We start from the raw sequence: 20,497 nt of genomic DNA on the forward strand, positions 1-20,497 counted from the left end.
CCCGTAGTGGATCAAATTCTTGTCTTGCTTGCATGGAAGCTACTTTTGATGACATTGGTGAGTAGCCTCTCATGTAGATAAATGCAAGGAAGGGCCTGATGTCTCAGGTAGGTTTGATCACCATGCTTCTTTCTCTGAATGTCTTCATAGCTGCTCTTGTGTTTCTGTTTGGGCTCTAGAAATTTTGGCTCTAAACATAATTTTTTCCCCCAGGGTGTTGAGTAAGCAAGAGAAAGTACCATCATTTTGATTTTTGTTATTCTATCAATGCAGTGTATTCCCCACATTCTGAAAATCCTTTTGCCCAGGTCATTCAGTATACGGTTCTAGTATATGATTTGACATGCCTTACTGAGGAAAAGATGAAGCAGAGAACACCAGATTTATTATTGGGTCACTGACTGAGGTATATTTTGAGTTCCCAGGGCTTTATCAAAGTGGCCATCCTGGGTCTTGTTAGTAAGGAGATGATCTCAAGAATTAGATCACTGAGATCATAATACACTGCTGTGTTAGACAAGATTCATGGTTGAGAGAGGATCTGGCATTTACTGGGCCTTTTAAATGTCACATCCAGACTTTAAAGGCCATAGTCTTAGAATAAACAAAAGAGAATGCAGCTCACTCAAGCAGCTTTAAAATGAGCAGCATCCAGGTGAGCCAGAGGGAACCTGTGGTCTATATTTTGCAGCAGATACCAGACTAACCAGCCACTAGAAACCATGCAAGGATGATAGCAGTGTCTTTCTTGAGATGCAAGGTAAGATGTGCCTGTGTGGCCAGCATTCCTTTCATTTAGCTGCAGAAGGAAGTAAGTAGTACAAAGTTCTTATCAGAGTGATGCACAAGAAGGTAGACTGGCATTAATGGCTTTTGAGTAATTTTGGTTGGAGTAATAAATGAAGTGACTGAATACCACACGAGGTAAGCAGTCTCTGCAAGCAGTTGTTTGACAGTTGAATGACTGGATGGAGGGGGTTTTTTTTCTGTTTTCTTAGCTATGTGATAGTTCAAGTGGATGATAACACTTGGCAAAAATTATTTCTTTCCTCAGATGCATTCTTCACTGATAGAAACAGGCCCATAGGAGGGTAATCCACAGAGCTGAATTCTGTACACTGCAGTGCTATAGAGCATAAAAATGCATGTGGGCAGTTCCCTCTGATCAGATGTGATAGTTCACTATCTGCAGGCTGTGTAAAATTGGGCTTTTTTGTAATTTTTATAAACTGATAAATGTTGCCAAATTGCTTGGAAATTTACTGGCAGTCTTCAAGGGACATTCAGCTTTAAAAACTTGAAGCATGCATCCTTTCTTCAGGCTTTTCTTAAATTTTTTTTCTGTGTGGCTTATGGAAGTGTGCATGTGTGTATATCTATATTTAAAATGTCCTTTTCGCTTTTGTTTTTCATGCTCTCAGACAGTAACTGTTGTATTGATTTTTTTTAAACAAATTTTTTGTCTTCAGTACTAATTTCTAGAACAAAGTTCAGTTATCTCTTAAAATGTTTTATTCTTTTAACGAAGTGGCATGATGGAGCAGCAAGTCACTGCATGGTGAAATTTGGTAATCTGCCCTCAGGAGTGAATTGTTATTGATTTAAAGGAAGATGAAAAGTCAGTGGTGGTTTGTGGGAGGGCTAAATGATCTCTTTTGGCCTTAAGATCTAGGTATATTGATTTAAAATTATCTTGCTTTACCTGCTGCCTATAAATTTACAAATTCAAGTTAAATGAACATAAAATACATTCTGTTTGAGTCCACTGTATTTGTACAAGGTTTTAACAAAACCATTTTAAATGTTGCTCTTTTTATTAATTCTGCTTAGCTGTGTTTAGCTCTCTTAGAGTACTTGTCATTTTGGGGGGGCAGTCTAGCAACATTTGTATACTTCACTGTAATTGAATCCTGATGCAAATCCAAGTCTTTGTTATTCTTGCATTCACTGCAGTGACCTTGATAATGTGAATGCTTCACCTTTGCTGCTCCTTGGAAGGCAGTCCTGTGAAATGGGATCAATTACGTGCATTGCTAGGATCCCATTTTCAATACCACTGAATTAAAAACAGTTAGAGCTAGTTAATGGGCTTCCCCCTTGTGTGAGGGAGGGGCTGGGGGAATGAACAAAGGAGAATAGAAGCTGAATTGTTTGAGAGGAGGTAATCTCTGTTTTGTTTCTGCTATAGATTAGGAATGATCAATTATCATGTCAGAAGGCAGAGAAGCTAATATGTCCCAGAATCTACACATAGTTATTTAATCATCCTGCCTGATGCATAGCATTCATCATTCACGTTTTTAATGCCACTTACTGTTATAATCTCACATTTATGCAGGGAACATTTAGGGAGAGAGAGCCATGCTAATAGGCAACAACCTGGGGAACAGAATAGTGGGGAACCCATATGGTTTGATTTCTGTCTGTCCAATCTCAGCAGCCTAAGCCCTGGACCCATGCAAACTGTTGTGCCTGTCTGATCTTGAGATGATACCCCTGTGGATGACTCAAGGCATCGTCTGAAGGAAAACCTTCATGAGCTCCCATCTGTAATGGGTGGGTAGTTCTCAGTGGTGCTGGAAGCTGCTTTTTTCCAAGAGCAAGTGGCAGCTAACATCATCACAATCCTGTGAAGGAGACAGGCAAATGCCTGTGAGCAGCTGGTGTTGGTGCAGTATCCGTGCCATCCTGTCATCTGCTGTTTGGACTACTTTCAGATGTCTTCAAGGCACAATTTCAGCCAGCCACTAGATGCAATGAGCACTTGCAGTGAGAAGGCTGGTCAAAGGAGAGTCACAAATGTGGATCTTGGTGATATCAAACAGGGAAGTGTTTTATGTATTGCATCTATGAAGACATACATATATGTATTTTAATTCTCAGTAAATCTTTTGGTGGTCCACTCCACACACTAGTGTAAAGATGAAGATGAGAAAGCTGGAAGGACTAGAACACTTCCTTACATCTATCAAGTCATTCCCTTGTCCAAGTTGGAGAAGAGAGCCAAGAAACCCCTCAGAAGGAGGAACCCACAGTGACTGATGTTAAAATGCCCTTTTCTAACAGTCACAAAGCTGAGGGGAAGCAAGTGATCAGTGTAAGGAGAACTTGCCAAAACCCAATCCTGTTAGGGTGATTGTGAACCCAGAGAGGAATCTGGATGCAGTGAAACTTGTCTTTCCTCCATCATTCTACAATGTCACGGGAATGCCGAATGAGGCGATGTCACCAAAGCCTCAGGACACACTAGAGAGTGCATGTGCAGCTACCATGAGAAACAGCCAGAATCTCTGTTGGGACCATTAGCTTCTGGATGGCAATCCCACCCTCAGATGTTCAGGTTGTTCTCCTGGTACCATTGCATTGCCCTGGCCTCCACAGCCTGTGGTGACCCAGTTAAATAGACAAGGGCTTAGGACATATCCTGTCAGCTCTAAAGGGAAAAAATGGACTAGAGTCCCTGTACAGTCCCTAGATTGAGTTTTCATGTTAGAAACATTCTGACATATTCTTGAGTTTGTCTCTAAATCCTTATCAACACCTTCAGAAACTAACTGGACTGAAAAAGCCTGCTGTATTTTGTCAGAAAAGTCTGTATTTGCTTCCTGCAGAAAAGTGATGCCTCTGCAGGGTGGGAAAGTCAAAAGCCATGCTTTCATATGCAGCTGCATTTATCCCATTCTAAAGGTTGATGTTCATCCTGAGCTTGTGTTGCTCGGTCGTGATCTCTGCAGTTTTCCCTCAGCAGAGCAATTTTGCACAGTGCTTGTCTTTAAGCACAGAACTAGTGCTTCCACTTGGAAACAGAAGTTGGAGAGAGTTATTAAATTATGAAAACAAGCCTTTGCCACAAATTTCCCCACAATTTTCCTCTTTGTCACTCACATAGGGGTTTTGTTCTGTATTTGAGCTCAGTGTGACATCACCTAGTTGCTTGTGATTTAAATAGAAGAAGCCAGCTGTCAGGAGTAATGCTGGCAGGTATTCCTTCTTTTCTTTATTTGCCTTACAGCAGTGCCTGTGGGCCAAAGCAAAGATTGTGCTGGCAGCACCTGAATAGTTAGTTCCTGCCCCTCAAGTCTATACAGATAAAGGAATTATCATTATCTTCATTGCACAAATAACAGCACAGAAAGATGAAGTGACTTGCCCATGGTCATACTAGGCGTCTCTGGCAGAGCCAGAAAGCAGAGAATTGTTTCCTCTGGTCTGATGCTTTTATCCCAATGCCATCCTTTTGTGTGACTAGCCATTTTCAGCAATTTAGATTTTTCTGTCACGTCTCCTGGCACAAACAAGCCAGCTAGTAAATGGCACTGCATGTATGTCTCTTGGATCTCTGCCTTTCAAGATCCTTTATATTTTTTTATCCTTTATACCTTGTGATAGCCAGGTGTCTGTGTAGAGCCTTGTGTCTGGAAGGATCTCAGGATGTGCTCATCTAACCTGCTTATAAAACTCCACAGATGCCACAGGGTCACTAGGTGATATTTTTCCAGTGCTTCATTATTTTTGTCCTTAGAAAGCTGTTCCTAAATTTAATACTGTGCTTGTCTTGCTCCAGAGACAGCAGCCTTCTACTTATTTGGAGACTCATATTCTCTTTCACTCTCCTTTCCCCAGAAAACAACAGTTTCTGTTTGCAGCTTTCTTAACTTGTGGGTTTTCTCCAATTCCCTCTTGGATTTCCTAAAAATGCACTGTGTTTTTTCCTGACATCCTGAATGGGGCAGGGTCTGGAGCTCCCTCAACTGCTTCCTCTTTCTCCCCAAGGACCTGATAAATCACTTGACCTGCTGGGAAGCCATGGGTTGAGGACTTGCCAAAGCAAACAGCACGGACAAGGTGCATTCTGCAGCAGAGCAGGGCATCAAGATGTACAGGAAGGTTTGCTGAGCCAGGGACTCCCCGAAGATTGCCAAGATTACCCACCAGAAGCCCACAGCTTGCCCAGGAGCAGCTGATGAGTTGGTGGGGCCAGGAGCAGCCACTGCCAAAAAGAGCAGCCCCAGGGAGAACTGCGAGTGACCAGGAGGGGAAACAGGGCATGGCGTGACAGTTTGTGTGGGAGGGTGCACAGGGAGGTCACAGTCTGCTGACTTGAAGGGGAGAAGAAACTCAGGTCATCCCATTCCTACCAGTGTGAAGTCAGAGCCAGCAAGAGACAACCTCTGGGAAGACCTTACAGCACCATCCAGGGCCCGAAGGGGGCCTACAAGAAACCTGGAGAGGGACTTTTACAAAGGCTGGTAAGGATAGGACAAGGGGTAATGGCTTCAGACCTCAAGAGGGTAGCTACCAGTGTGAAGTCAGAGCCAGCAAGAGACAACCTCTGGGAAGACCTTACAGCACCATCCAGGGCCCGAAGGGGGCCTACAAGAAACCTGGAGAGGGACTTTTACAAAGGCTTATAAGGATAGGAAAAGGGAAAGGCTTCAGACCTCAAGAGGGTAAGTTCAGACCAGATATAAGGAGAAATTTTTTTTACGATGAGGGTGTTAAGGTGCTGGCCAGAGAAGTTGTGGTTGCAGCCTTGCTAGAAGTGTTCAAGGCCAGGCTGGATGAGGCTCTAGATAATCTGGTCTATTGGAAAGTGTCCCTGCCCATGGCGTTAGACTTGGAACTGGATGATCTTTAAGGTCTCTTCCAACTCAGACCATTTCATGATTCTGTGAAGCTGCATCTTCTTCCTTCCTTCCAAAGGGGCATTGCATGCTCCCATGTTTCACCCTGCAGAGGTTACCCTTCAGGAAGCTGAAGATACACAAATTTCACTTGATAGTATGAAGAGGTGTTTTCCCAAGCACCTGTAGTAAAACCTGGATTTGTGCTAACCTTGGTAGTTAGCTTCATCTCAGTGTTTGGAACCTGAGATTTTAAGACTAACACTGCCCATGGTCACATTTAAGTGCCAAAAGACTGGGCAGGATATCCCAGATAGCAGCAACAATGAGATCTGTTAGATTTTTTTATTTGTCTGCCATTTGCTCTGATCCAGAAAAGCCGCTGTCAGTCTCAAAGCAAGGGTTTTATATAATCACAGGTACATAAACCTTTCAATTTCAGCTCTAGTGATTTTGAGGTTTTACTGATACAGGGATTTGATCTAGTGCTACCTGTCTGATATATTTTTGTTTGTTTTTAAGAATTTTATTTCAAGTCTTCCAGTCATCATTGGGGAACTCACTTATGGAAGAGGTCTGGATTGTGGCTCTGCAAAGCTGTGACCAGCTCAGGGTCCTGTGACAAGTGGTGGGCTCATGCATTTCGCCCATTTCTGAATGGGAGGTGAGATAAGGGCAGTGGTGGTATTCAGAGGGACCAAATACCACAGGAAATCCAAAACAAGCTACAGTGGGAGTTAAGGACTTTGCCTATTCTTCACTCTGATCTGATGCACCTCTTCAGTAGCTGTTCTTCAAGTGGAAACATAAGGAATTAATTTGCCTGCCCCTAATTTCACTAGAGTGTTTAGTAATTTGGCTTTAATGTTAGAATTCATCAGCAAGACTGATTGCTGTATCATACAGAGTGGCAGGCTTGGCAGAGAAGGAAATTTCCCACACAATTTAAAAATGGTCTATGAATTTGCTGGGTTTAGAGTTTGATAACAGCCAGAAAAAGGATGCAGCAAGTATTGTACAAAGAAAGGAGCCAATTTAGGAATGAAGACGGTGAGATGGTAGGGAGCAGGAACTTGCACATTTTAATTCAGTAGCTGTGGTTTGGCTTTGTTTTGTTCTTAATGGCATGTGGTTTTTAAAAGGAAGTTTTTGCTTAAATGCAAATCAGATATTGGGTTACTAAAGATAGGGAAGGCACTCCTTGGTAAGTGTGGTGGAAGCGAGTCTGATAAATGCACTCAATAATGAGAATTCTACGGCAAAATGCTGAGCCCTGTGGCTACGGTCCAGCAAAATGCTGACAGTAGTGGTAGCACTCATGCACTTAAAATTAAGCATTTTCCAAAAATGCTTTGATGGATCAGAGCTGGAGTCCTTATCACCTTGCTAGGAGTGAATTTATGAGAGTCTTGTAAGTCAATAGTATTTATTCTTAGGCTTCACAACTAAACCACTAATGGAATAAAGGGAAATTACAGCTTTTCTGTGGTGTGAAGAAACCTGTCTCTGGTCTTAACTGCAATCTGTTCTCCAGCTTTCAGAAAAACTTACTATCTTGATTTCCAGAGGCGCTAGAAAAACAAATCAAGTATTGGAATTTCCTGTGGATCTGCACCCTATAGGAAGATATTTCTTCATGTTCTCTTCCCTGCTCCAGCAAATATTTGTCTCAGATACACATTGGCCTTGAGTGCAAGTACCTGCTAGGGATATCAGGGATGCCTCTTTTTCCTGAGCCCAGGCAACCTGTGATGCCCTAATGTCTCACTCTCTTTTCTGAGGATCACAGTAAATTGCAGCTTAATTGGAGCTGGCTGTGCAGGACACAGGGCTGATGTTGCTGTAAATACAAATGAATGTATGTTAGGCCTGGCAATTGAAAAAAAGTTTCTCAAACAATGAGCTGTGGTCAGGGCCAGTCTTGTCAGGCCAATTTTTTTGAATTATTTTTTCCAAACAGCTTGTATCTGTGTGAAGGGGACTTTGCACCCTGTAATATAGGTGAGTGTTTGCAGGCCTCCAGGTTTCAAGAGAAAAAAATTACCTTGATTAATGTTACAGATCATGGTGCTCTTTGTAGCCTTCATTATACAGAGTCCTTAAAATTCCTTAAAACTGTTGTATACCAATATTCCTGCTAGGGACTTGCATGTGTTTGTTGATGAACAAGCTGGAGGTAATACTCCCCCTGCTTTGAGATGAATGTGCTCAATATTACACAATTTTCTCTTGTGATATCTGGTCATGTTTTCCTCAGGCCTCATGCTTGCAAGTTTTGTGGATCTGCAGGCAGCTTCCATTCTTTAAGAGTTCATGTCTCTCATCCATGATTGGCAGGAGCCGAGAGCGTGTCTGTGCAACTCTGTAAACAGAAGGCAAATGGCAAGAATCCAATTTATTTTTTGAAACCACGTGCTTTTAAGAGCCTTGCCAAAGGTTATGTGTTTCTTTGAGATGGCAGTGATATATGATAGGTATCATTAAATATTCTGGCTCTGTTCTATATGGGGTGGTGTGCACGTGAGGAATGACAAGGCAGTCTTACCCCAAAGGCTCTGTAGTTTAGTGCCTAGGTTTTGTGGTGTCTTTAGGCTCTGCATGTAATCCTGTTGCAGTTTTAATATATGGTAGCCCTGAAACAAAGTAACTTCCTCATGGTAGATGTTGTAGAAATTATTTGCTTGCTTTTTTGTGTAAGCAGTGAATTTTGGAAACTTTCATGCAGTTAGCAAGAGAGAGGAGTGCCAGAGGTGAGACGTTGCTACACCTTCCTGGGTTGCCTCCACAAAGGCAGGCACTTAGGTACGTGAGTCTTAGCAATATTCTGTTACAGTAAAAAAATTTTGTGAATGGCAAAGCTTTCACTGGTTGCATCCACTGACCTTCAAGGAGTATGGGTTGAGTCCTGCTGTCTCACAATTAACATATTTTGATGAAGAGGAAAAGACTACATTCAAACATTTAAAGCTATGGAATTTTTTTTCATCATTTATGTGTCAGTAATCAGTACTTGGTCTTAATAACAAAGAATATTTTACAGGCACATTTTTATAACACAGATTATTGCAGGAAGGATTTCAGTAGTGATTTTTCACATGCAGCAAGGCATTTGTTGCTATTTGTTCTTTTAAAACCCTTTTACAGAGTAGCAAAATATCATTGAGTGTTCATCTAAAGATTTACCATGAGAAGCAGTAGGTCCTTACAGGTGGGTCAGTGGATGTTAGCTTGTTGCTGCAGTTTCCTCTGTTTTCTCTCTTTGCTGATTCTCTTGCAAGCTCCTTTAGGAGATAGTCAGACGAAAGAAAGGCTTGAATTTTTGAATTTAGTGTGCACACAACTCTCCTTCCCCTAACCACACTTCATTTACTGCAAGAACACTGAGTATTGGGACACAGTAAATCTTGAGGCCTTAGACCACATTGGTGCATAGCCACACAGATCTCCTGAGCTGTTAACAGAGATCAGAAGTAAGAGATGAGCCATCATCCCTGTGCTAATGCAAATTGCATGCAGATTACTTCTGTTATATCTCTAATGTGAATATGAATTGAAAGTGTTTTTCCTGATTTGTGTTTACCAACACAAGAGCACTTCTCTGTAGTAGCAGTGCTGGTAATTAAAAGCATTGGGTTCATAGTGTCCACAAAACCACAGCATCCCAAATGCTTGCTTTGCCTCTAGCAAAGGGATTTTTCTGGTGTCTTAGGTCCAAGGATTAGAAGCCTAGAGAGAAGTTCTCTGAGGAAAGCTTTGCCAAAGAAAGAACAGGCTCTTCAACACCATTAGGCACCAACTGAGGTTTCACTTTTCATGAACCCAACCTTCTGTCCAGCTGGGAGGCAGCAAGGTCTTGGGAGCACCTTGGCCATGACCAGCTTCGGTGTCAAGTCATGTCCTGGTGTCGAGCTTAAGGAGCTGTGTTGAGTCTTAGAGGAACCTGGATGGGAGCCACCTGAAAGATCATCCCTTTTCAAATGAGATAGATCTGGTTGCTTGGGTTCATATTATTATTCAGTCATGGATTCATATTACAAAAACGGGTTCCTGCCTTCTGTCAGGAAACCATTTAGGTTTCTCTCTTTTGTTTGACCTGTTTTGTTTCAAGGTACAGGTCAGGGCATCTCAGGTTCCAGAGGCATTCCAAATGCCCATTCAGACTGTAAAGATATCTAAGACCTGGCACCTCAGGGGCTCATCTGGGAACGTAGAAGTTGTGAAGAAATATTGTATATCAATTGCCAAAGCAGTTTGAAGATTTTGTTCTCATTTTGATATTTGATGCGTGAAAAGGACTAGCATGAAGTCCCCATCTACACAACAGATGCTTTGAAGGATCATTCAAAAGAAAATGATCTCTGTATATGAAAGATGTTTTAGGGTTTGGCTTCTACTTGGCAAGGTGTTTGGATTTCATCTAATCCTGGGGCTAAAATTTACCTCTTTGCCTTATTTAGGGCCTGTGCAGGATTGAAGTCCTACGAAAGATCTCAGATAGAATAGAAATAGTATTTAATGCTACTTAGTGCAAGGACCTTTCATTCCCTGGACTCAGTTTTCAAAAACATTTGCAAGCACCTGCAACCTTGGGGCCCAGCCTGTTTGCCTAACTAGCCAGGCATGGTTTGCAACTCTTTGTTCTCAAGGGAGAAAGAGTTTTGAAATCCATTATCAGACAAACTTGAGTGCACTTTGGGATATGAAAAATTGCAGCACAAAAGACAAGTTATAACTTAAATCCTAAGTTCTGCCCAGGTGTAATATTCACTGTAAAAGTGCCCTTATGAGAGTCACTGGGTGTTAAGCTGCCCTAAAAATTCCTATATAGAAATGCACAGATAAAACAGTGAAAGCATTATTGTCCTTCTCCTTTCAGTGTTTCTATTTTAACTAACTTATCTATATTTTTTAATTAACCTACTGCTTGAAGCCACCTGCAATTTTGCAATGCCTTTAATGTGACTTGGTGAATAAGGCATGTCTTGCTTCAAATACTGAAGTCACCAAAGGCCTGAAAAAGAAATTAGAAACTGAGTGAAAAATTACAATACACCAGGCTTTTGAAGTGAAACCAGAGTTACTTGTCTTGTGGTTGCTCTTCTAATACAGGTTTTATTTTCTTCAATTCTATCTGGTTTTATTAAGTGCATTAATTATAACATAACTGTTTGGTTATATAATAACAGATAAAGGTTATGGCTGCAGGGCTGAGTAAGATGGGGAGCCATTAGCTGTTGTTTCTGCCAGAGTGAAAAATACCAAGGCAAAAGTAATTGGCCTGGAGAGAACATTAGATAGACCATGAAAAGTAGAAACTGGATTATTTGTTTTGTCTTGGTACAGTGGTTGTTCACCTGATAACATTGGTTTCTCTTAAACTATAATTAGCATTTAATTCCACTAAGCATTACTAATATCTAAGCATGTTAGATATTAGTGGGACACAGCACAGTATGTTGTAAATATGGCCTTTGGTGCCTAGATGGCTAATTCAGTGCTAATGTCATTATCAAAAATTGCTGAAGAACAATGTCCTAAAAAGTCTGTTCCTCATGAAATAATTTCCTTAGTTATTCAGATGTGACTAATGATGTGTCTTCTGCAGAAACTTTTATTTATGTATTTATTTATTTGGTATGTCCCCTTACTCTTCTTAAGAAATGTTAGGGGAAAAAATGAAGAATCAGTTTTCTATGCTTTTCTTTGCTTCCTGATTAATTTTTGGTCTCAGGAAAGCAAAAATGTACATTGGCAATTTCACACCTTGTTACATCTTCTGTTTGCTTTCATCACATGCATGGCTGTTTTCATAAATGGCAAACATAAACATAAATGATGTAATATCCCTCTGATCTCGACTGTGTGGCTGAGAAATTAATGCATATGTGCAGAACATGTACAATTCACAATGTACACCCACCTTTTTTTGTGTCACGGCAGAGATTTGAACAAGACTTCTGTCTGCTTACATAAGAAACATGGGATATTACAGCTTTATATATCTTGACTATTACGTGAATTTATTTTTTTGCATGTTGTACTCCAAATGGAAGGGCTCTGTGGTTTGACTTCTTTCTATTACGAGGATGCTGCCCTTGCAGAAACAGTGACCTTTGAAAAGCAAGTCTTAAGTAATCCTTTTATTTTTCTGAGATCATGTAGCACAGTATCCAGTTGCAGGCTTTTAAGATGGAATGATTGCAGACTTTGTCCACTTGCCTGGATTGAATTACATTGTGTTTGACAAAGAAAACCCTAAAATACTTATACCTTCCTTCCTTCACTTCAGAGCATCGTAATCTCTGTGCATTGAGGATGCAGAGTGGTTGCTGTATCATGCCAGCACCGCTGGGATTTATTGAATTTACTTAATTGGACTTTATCTCACGGTTACACTTTAACACTTCTTTTGAAGGAGATTCAAAAAGGATACGGTTACTCCTCTTCTAATTTACTTCGAGAGTTGGGTTACTCATTTTCTTATCTTCCATCCATTTCCCGGTAGAGCAGAGCATTCTGTGAGCCACAACTGAACATTTTAGAGACTTGCACACCCAGAGATTTAAGTCCACAAAGCTGCTCACTAGCCAAGCTTTTCGCACACGCTTTTTAAAGGGAATGCTCTGGTTTAGGGGTGTAGGAAGTTTGATGGGTGTGTTTGGGTTGGCTGGTGGTGTATTTTCTGTTGTAATATGCAGGTGCAGAGAAAGGAGAGCTAAACTGCCCTGAACATCCTAGGGAAAGGTTTTGCGGCAGAGTTTGGGAGCGCTGACATTGTTTTCTTGGTTGCAAAGTACCTGTGAGCCTCAGTCCTATAAACACTCAATGAAGAAAACCTCAATGAAGTGGATGAAAAATCCACTATTTTATCAGGTGATTTTGATACTGGGAATTGCGTGATTTTCACCTTCCTGAGAGGCATTCAATACCAGGGAGAACTGAGGTCTCCCCTCACTGCTTTTCTCAAGTTTAGTTTCTCTAATAGGAGTTTAAAATGGTTTAATGCTCAGCACTGATGTTCTCTATCCTACCAGACCTCTGCTGCCAGCTCTGTAAGCATGGGATAGGCATTGCAGGGATTTGGGGGCACTGGAAATCAGTCCCAGAGGACGTAGGTCCCTTTTTTGGAGTGTTTTGGTGGCTCCTCCCTGTACATGGTAGCATCTGAGTGGCTCATGATAAGTGATCAGTATCATCTGTTTAACTTTGATTGTACACTCTGCTTTTACTTGGCAGCATCACCACACAGCGAGGCTTGTTATCCAATGCCCCTGAAAACTATGTAGCTCCCTTGCATCAGAGGGGGCTTCATTCTATTTGGATGGAGCTCCTTACTCTCTCTGTGTTCTCTGGGCTAGTATACCTGACCATACACATGTACATGGATCTCAGATGCACAGTTCAGTTTGCTGTGCACGTGTATGCACAGAGCATATTTAGCCACCTGGGTTCAGTAACAGAAATTCCTTTACCAGATTAGCAGTTTGTATTTATATCTTTGTCACTTGTCTTCACGTAGCCCAAAAACTTGTAGAGGACGTCAGTCAGGGAGGGGTAAGGTAACTTTTGCAGGTGAAAAATAGTTGTTGATCACCATGCAGTGCCTGCATAAATACTGTGGTCATTGTTCAGATCAAGGTGGTTTTTACTCACTCAGTGGAGCAGTTGTGGGCACAGTGGTGGATGCACAGTTAAAAAGCAAACACTGTCTGTCCAGCTTGATGCCAGCTCTCCAACAGAAAACAGTATGGAAATAGCCAACACCTTTCAGGGTCCTTCAAGAGCCAAATGGGAAAAGTAAACAGGAGTGTAAAAAACTAGGGCTGAAGCAAGACTGAGATGTGACAACTTGCTATAAGTCTTGCTGCTAGCCTTCAGTCCAAGAATAATTGTCTGGAGCTCTTCCCTTATTTTCTGGTTTAAAATCAGACCTGGAAAAATTAATGTATTTATTGTCTTTATTTCACTTAATGGGTTGGGGTTTTTTACAGTGTTAAGATAATTTGCTAGTCCTGCATATAGAAGAAATTTCTTTCTATAGCTCCAAATACATTTTGGAAGATGAAATGTGATTGTTTGCTGCTGCTCCTTCCATTCCATTCCATTCCATTCCATTCCATTCCATTCCATTCCATTCCATTCCATTCCATTCCCCATATGGACACAAAAGTCTTTGCCATGGGTCTCCTCAGGCCCCTTATCTTCCTTGCAGGTGCCTGTCTGTGGGGAGGGTGAGTTAAAGTCCCTCATCCAGGCATGGCCTGTTTTTATCTCTGAAGAAGCTGCTCTTGGCCCTGCAAATGGGAGACTATGAGTTTCTCCCATCCCCTTTTCTTTTCCCTCAGTTTTGTTTCCTAACCACTGGCATGAAACACCTTGGGTATTAGGGTTGCATTGCCCATAGCAACTTCTGCTGGAGAGCTGGCAGGGGTGGCAGCAACCACAACTTAAAAAAGTCTCTGCAGACATCGGACTGAATACAAAGGATCAAGGCTGTTTCTGATGCACATGTGTGCTGCAAAGGGCAGATAACCTTTCAGGGCTGCATCTTAAAATAATGAGGAGAGCCTTTATGGCTGCTCTCATGCTGTGGCTTCCCCAAGCACACTCAGAACTTCCAAACTGTGATTGCCATTAAAATCTTTTGCCATTTGCAAGGAATTAGCATCACTATGTGAGCCTGCAACACCCCAGTGATATTTCTGGAGAGCAATTGAATTATAAAGGTTATAATATTCCTTGCTTCTGAAAGGAAGGGGCTGAAAGATGCCTAGGCTTAAACTACTTAAAATCCAAAAATAGTTAATGAGCCCATGTAATCTAAGGTCTTCTGAAAAATATATGCCTTGAAAGCAGGCAAAAGAAAGCAAAGCATAATCAATATGTAAGTCTGATAACATAGACCCCTGACACATTTGAAAAGAGAAGGTGTGGGGTTGATATGTTTGAAAATTGCTTGAAAAGACGGGGTTGATGTGTAAGCTGTGATAGTAGTTCATGTAATTACTTTGCCTTGGTAGTCATGCTACCACAAATCTGTGCAAGTCCAGTTGTTAAAAATGGGCAAATACCACCAAGGTGAAAACAGACTCCACTGATCTGCAGAAGCTAAGGACTGCCGTGTGTTTGAGCATGCACTGATGGGTTTGACTTGGGCTGAGGCAGACCATCTTACTAACCATGGTTTTTGTCTGTTCTGTTTTTCTCCTGTCTTGCAGCACCTTCTCCAGTCAGTACTGTGAAAAAAGGGAAGATAACTAAAAATAGCATCTCCCTTTCCTGGCAGGAGCCAGATCGACCCAATGGCATCATCCTGGAATACGAAATCAAATATTTTGAAAAGGTGTGATGGACTGATTGCTGAGCTTCCCAAGTACCTTCTCTTTATTGTTTTGTTCTTTTAGTTATTATTATTTGAGTCATGGAAGGGAATGGAGAGATTTTATGCATAAATCAATGTCAGATTGATTTTGCAGTAAATGATTAGGATGACTTGAAATGAGGGTGTTGTTTTCCATTAGTGTGCCACTTCTCTTGAACAAATACATTAAATCCGCGTGTCAGATTCCTCTCAAGCTTTATCACATTAAGATTGAGCCTGCTCATTTGTTAAAAGTAGAAGGGGCTGGGGACTGAGCATCTGTCTCCTCCCAGAAACATCAGGCAGCCCCTTGCCTTTGGTATTTCAATTTCTCACTTGATTTTCCATCCATGTGAAAGGAGAGGAGAAGGGGGTTGTGGAGAGACACTGCATGTGCTCTAATATGAAGAAGGGCATCTTGGCTTAAAAACTTGCCTGGGTTTTCCAGCTCTTTCTCTTGGTTTAAAGGGAAGCAGTTTCCCCATAAAACTTGCCCCTCCTAGTCTTCATTTCAAATGGTGACTTGTTATCTGCCTGCAAAATTAATGTCATTTAAATCGAAAATGGTTACAAATGCATTTTATCAAAGTAGTGTATTTTGAGTGATATGGCCTTAAATCTCTAGAAATCTTAGATTTCCAAAAATCAGGTTTTCAGGATTTGACCAAATAGCATTTTTTTTTTGCCTTAGCTGGAATTGTAAGGTGTCCTTTTTTCCTCGGAAACATCCAGGCTTTCTACATGAAAACAAGAGGAAATAATGAAATTGAGTTGCAATTCACTTTTTTAGGGGGATTGAATTTTTGTTTTAATCAAGATATTCCATTAGCTCTATCTGTGATCCAGATGAAATTGCTCAACATGGACCAGGATTAGATCCTTACTCCTTCTGTCTTCTGTCTCTGACCATGGGAAGGACCTGCTCAAGCAGTCAATTTAAACAGGGGAAAGAATTTCATAAATCTTCTCCATCACAATCAAATCAACATTATTTTTGCAGATGAGGGAGCTTCTGAAAGAGATATGTGAGTGACTTAAATAGGACTGGAAATTAAGGTACACAACAGGAATTGAGTTATTTTGTTGCTGGAAATAATCCATTACTAATTATTTTATTAACTTTTTTGAATGACTGTTGGGGTACATTGAATCCTTACCATGGAATGGCTTGGGAAGAACAACTTTTAGAAACCAAAAAAGGTAAAGTGAATAATTAAAGGGGAAAAAAGAAAGTATATTTCTTCATTTTCCTTAGCTTGTTTTCAAACAAATTGGCAGGAGATGGGACTTAAAATGCTGTATTTGTAGTCCAGAACTAGTCTCAAATAGCTTCAGCAAATAGTTCCTCAAGAGTGAGTCCTTTGTGGAGAGGTAGTTCCAGCCAGTCCAAGTTTACGCTGTCTTGATTTATTTTCTTCAGGCTGAGAGTGAAGCTTTGTATTTTCCATAGAAAAGCTCAAGAGTCCAAGTGTTTGCAGAAGCCAAGAGTGTATTGAAAACTTAATTGGCTGACATACAAGCAAAGATGTGACCTAATATTCACTTACTGCTTTTTAACCAGTAGTTGAGATAGGCTGGGGATGTTGTCCTTAATCCTTTTTCTTTGTTGCTACTATAATTTATATTCTCTGTTTTCAGCCCATCATAAGGGTAAATTCACATTCATTTCCAAGGGACAAGAACGATATATATTAAATGTTTGGGAAAACTGAGTTTTGTCAGATTGGATTCCTGTAAGAGGATCACTCTTTAATAAGAAAAAAAGGGCACATGAATGTGTGTGTGTGTGTGTGTGTGTGTGTGTCCACATTTCTCCAAAACAAGCTTCAATTGAGAAATTTTGTAATCTTACATTTAAGAAATTCCCAGCACCTTAGCCAGGCATATTGCTGTCAGTGGGAAGTTGGCCATTAAATTTAAAAAAAAAGGAAAATGAGCTTTAGATTCCAAGAGCTATCCAGAAATCTTGGTAAGGAACTACTAAAAACTCTGGTTTAACTCATAATAATTTGTATCTGAGAGGATATGGTGAATAAAAAGCAGTTTCCAAATTTGTAGACCTTAATTTATGAGCTCTTGTCTAGATTATGTGTTACAGTAAATAATTCTTAAAGTAATTACTTAGCATTTCAACAAAATTTTAATCAAAGAACTGGAACTGTTTCACATTAGAAACTGATGTAGATGAAGATTTATTTCAGCAATTTTTCTTCAAGTTCATTGCTTCAGAAGAACAATGCAAAAATTAGGTATTTTCCTGGAGTTTTGGTTTATTATTCTCTTCCCAAGGTCTAATTCGTGGTTCTAAAAAGGCAGGCATAAAGTTGTATAGTGTGTAATATATTATTCTCTTTTAGGCCTATTACAGTACTGGGAAGCCATTTTGGTGTAAATCAAAATCCTTTTTTAAGGGGTTGGGCTTGTTTTATCTTCCCCGTGCCTTGGGATTGATCTTTGTATGATAAACCTTTCCATTGCCCCAGGCCATGTACATCCCAAGCAGGGGAAAGCTCCTTCTGCTGCGGATGCCGGTTGTGTGCCTCCTAGAATCACTGGTTATAAAAGAGAAAAGCAGATCTCACACTTTGTATTGCAGGACCTTCAGAGAGGGAGGGGGTTTTGAGGAAGAAATCCTCAAAAACTCATACTTCAGTCATCTTTTGTCATGTTTCCCTGGGGGTTTTTAAGAGTCTGTCTTCTCTGAGAGCCACTCTGTGTGTGTTTGAACTTTGTGTTTTTTGGGGGGGTGTTGGGAAAAGGACCAGGAGACGAGCTACACCATCATCAAGTCCAAAGAGACGACGATTACGGCGGATGGCTTGAAGCCAGGCTCGGCGTACGTCTTCCAGATCCGAGCCCGCACGGCTGCCGGCTACGGGGGCTTCAGCCGCAGGTTCGAGTTCGAAACCAGCCCAGTGTGTAAGTGCTTTTAATTACTGTCAGCCCATGTCTCTGCAACGCTTCCCTGGAACAGGCCAGGGGATCGATACCTCTGCACAGAGCGCTTCCTTTGATTGCCTTCATCCCTTGGCTTTGGAAGCGTCGGGCACATCGTGACTCTGCTCTTGGCACAGCTGTCCTTTGCTTCCTCATGGTGGGGCAGGAAACCTTCAGGCTTCAGAAATTCGTGGCATTCCATGCTTAGAAAAATCCTGTATTTACAGGACCCTAGTGTAAGAGAGTCATTCCTCCTAGGAGGCACAGAGGGGATGGGATCTGCTCCTTAAAGGCTGGCTGCAGAGGATGCTGAGTTCTCTTAAATATCTCTCTCTTAAATATCTCTCCCATCTGGGAGGAAAAACCCTGAAATTGTGCCTCTCTGCAAGGGGAAGGGTTGAACCAGCATTAGTGTCTTCTGTGTTTTTTGGGGAAAGTTCCTGTCAAGTTAAACGATTGTTTCTGTTGGCTGCCAAGGCCACAGCCTCAAGAAAAGGAGGTTGACTTGTAATCAGAAATGGTAAAAAATGTGCACTGCAGGTGCAGGAGTACTTCTTGGCCTGTTACATTTGTGGGGTTTTTTTTCTTGTTTTTTTTTCTATTTTTTCTTTTTTATTTTTTGTAATGAAACTAATCCAGGGCTGTATTCTGGAACAGATTCTATGGCAGGGTGAGCTCCTGAGGCACACAGAGGCTCAGCTGCTCTTTCTTCTGTGTTTAGGCACAGCTGTGGGGAAATTCTTTTTGTCCCAAATACAGAATTCTGCCAAGGTGTCAAGTACAATTTTGTCCACCAGAAAATACCTCTTCTCTCTATTAGTTTGTACAGCTGTCATTTATTAATTTTTATACTGTGTGCATGGAAGAGAAATTTTGTGGTGGAAATACTGTGATCATTCATGTGGGAAAGGGACTGTTTGCTGTGTTTTCCTTGGAAATTTAAATTAATAAATACTTTGATTACTGTTACTCCAGTTTATTTAAAATTCATCATCTTTGAGGAGAAGATGCCGAGTTGTCTTTTCAGTGCATGCTGCCTTTGAAGTCATAATAGATTTTCAAGGAGTCATTATACATGTGAAAATGTAGCTGTGGAGCCAGTGATTAAGCTAATACAGTGAAAATTGCATCACAATGCAAACATTAATGCAGTAAGGACACTCTATTTAATGTATTTCTTATTGTATTAACCATTAATTGTGCTCTATTAGTAGCAACCAAATCATGTTATGCCAAAAAATTATTATATTATTATACTATATTCTGTATAGTTTTTCTCAGTTGGGAAGTTTCTAGCTTGGAGTTGTTTGAGTAGTAGTGTTCTGGCCTACTAATGAGTACCACATGAAATATATGCACATTTGATCTATTACCTATGATTCTGGTCCAAAAATAATGGCATTTTCATCAAGCCCATCATCATGTAAGTATCTGTGTGAATCAGGACTTTTGGAGAACATCATGTGGAAATACTTTAAAACAAAAGGAAATTCTGTGGGTCATTTAGTCATATCCACATCCCAGTCTTTTTCACATTTTAAAGGCAGAGGAATAGCTACTTCTCTGATATTGAGGAGCTGCTGGTATAGTCAGGAATACCTACTGCATAGTCCCCAGTTTGGGAATGGGAATTGTTTGTCTGTTGGACTCAAGCTCTGGCTGAGGCCAGACTTAACCAGATACTTTAACACTTAATAGGATTGAAATACAATGCAAGCCTCAGTATCTTGCAAAATGCAGCTCTGTTTGACATTTAAAACCTTATAAAAAGCATTTTTTTCTCCAAAGCCCTGTATAAAGTCAATATTAGTGTCAGGAGTGTGACCAGACTCCCACTGCTTTCCTGCACATCCTGGAGATTTTGAAAGCAAGCACAGATCGAAATCTCACTGCTAAATCAGAGTACAGATCTGAACTTCTTGTTAGAGCCAAAGCAAATGATTTTTATTCAAGCACAGATGAAAACCTTTCAGTGGCTGTTCTGAGAAACAAAAACAATTTCCAAGTCGTTTGGACTGAACAACATGTTTTGTTTCCAGTTCACAACGTTTCTATAGTTATCTTTAATACATTTGGAGGAATTATACAACAACAGCCTGAGAAATGCAATGGAAGAAAGCTATAAGCTGTTTTGGACTTCCATCTTTTCCCAGATTTTGGAAATTTTTGCATACTTCTCCCTGCTTGTGCAATTCTTGAAAGCACCGTGAAGCAGCCAGGGCTTCGATTTTCAGTGAAATTTTTTTATCTAAGTGGAAGGTGCTGCTGGGTGTACCCACTTGTTGCTTCATCCTTTCCAAATGCCACCATGCTCGTCTAGCCCCAAAAGGTAACCTTGCCAAGAGCTGGGTTCTGGCTGGATTGGTGAGCTAATCTAGCTGGTCTGCTGGGCAGGAATAGGACCACAGGACCAAGCTGAGAAGGGGTAATGCAGGGACGTGTGTGTCTGTCCCTGATTTTGAATGGCAGCAAACCCCAGCTTGGTTTATGGATTCAGGCTTTTCATCTGCCATAGATCACAGTGGAATTTATCTCATTTTCCCATCCCTTGAGCTGTGCAAAAAAAACCACCAAT

At 40.9% G+C, this 20,497-nt stretch overlaps 1 protein-coding gene across 11 annotated transcripts in view; it reads left to right on the top strand.

The window, feature by feature from the left end:
- The window catches only part of EPHA5 (EPH receptor A5), a 194,426-nt gene that overhangs the window by 128,165 nt on the left and 45,764 nt on the right, over positions 1–20,497 (top strand). For all 11 annotated transcript variants that reach the window (XM_039710394.1, XM_039710387.1, XM_039710392.1 and 8 more), the window contains 2 exons: positions 14,843–14,967; positions 17,745–17,904. In XM_039710394.1, coding sequence (XP_039566328.1) covers positions 14,843–14,967; positions 17,745–17,904 — 285 coding nt within the window. The remainder of the gene's footprint in view (positions 1–14,842; positions 14,968–17,744; positions 17,905–20,497) is intronic.

This window comes from Passer montanus, unplaced genomic scaffold, assembly GCF_014805655.1.
Source record: "Passer montanus isolate IOZ18808 unplaced genomic scaffold, ASM1480565v1 scaffold23, whole genome shotgun sequence".
Classification (NCBI taxonomy): Eukaryota; Metazoa; Chordata; class Aves; order Passeriformes; family Passeridae; genus Passer; species Passer montanus.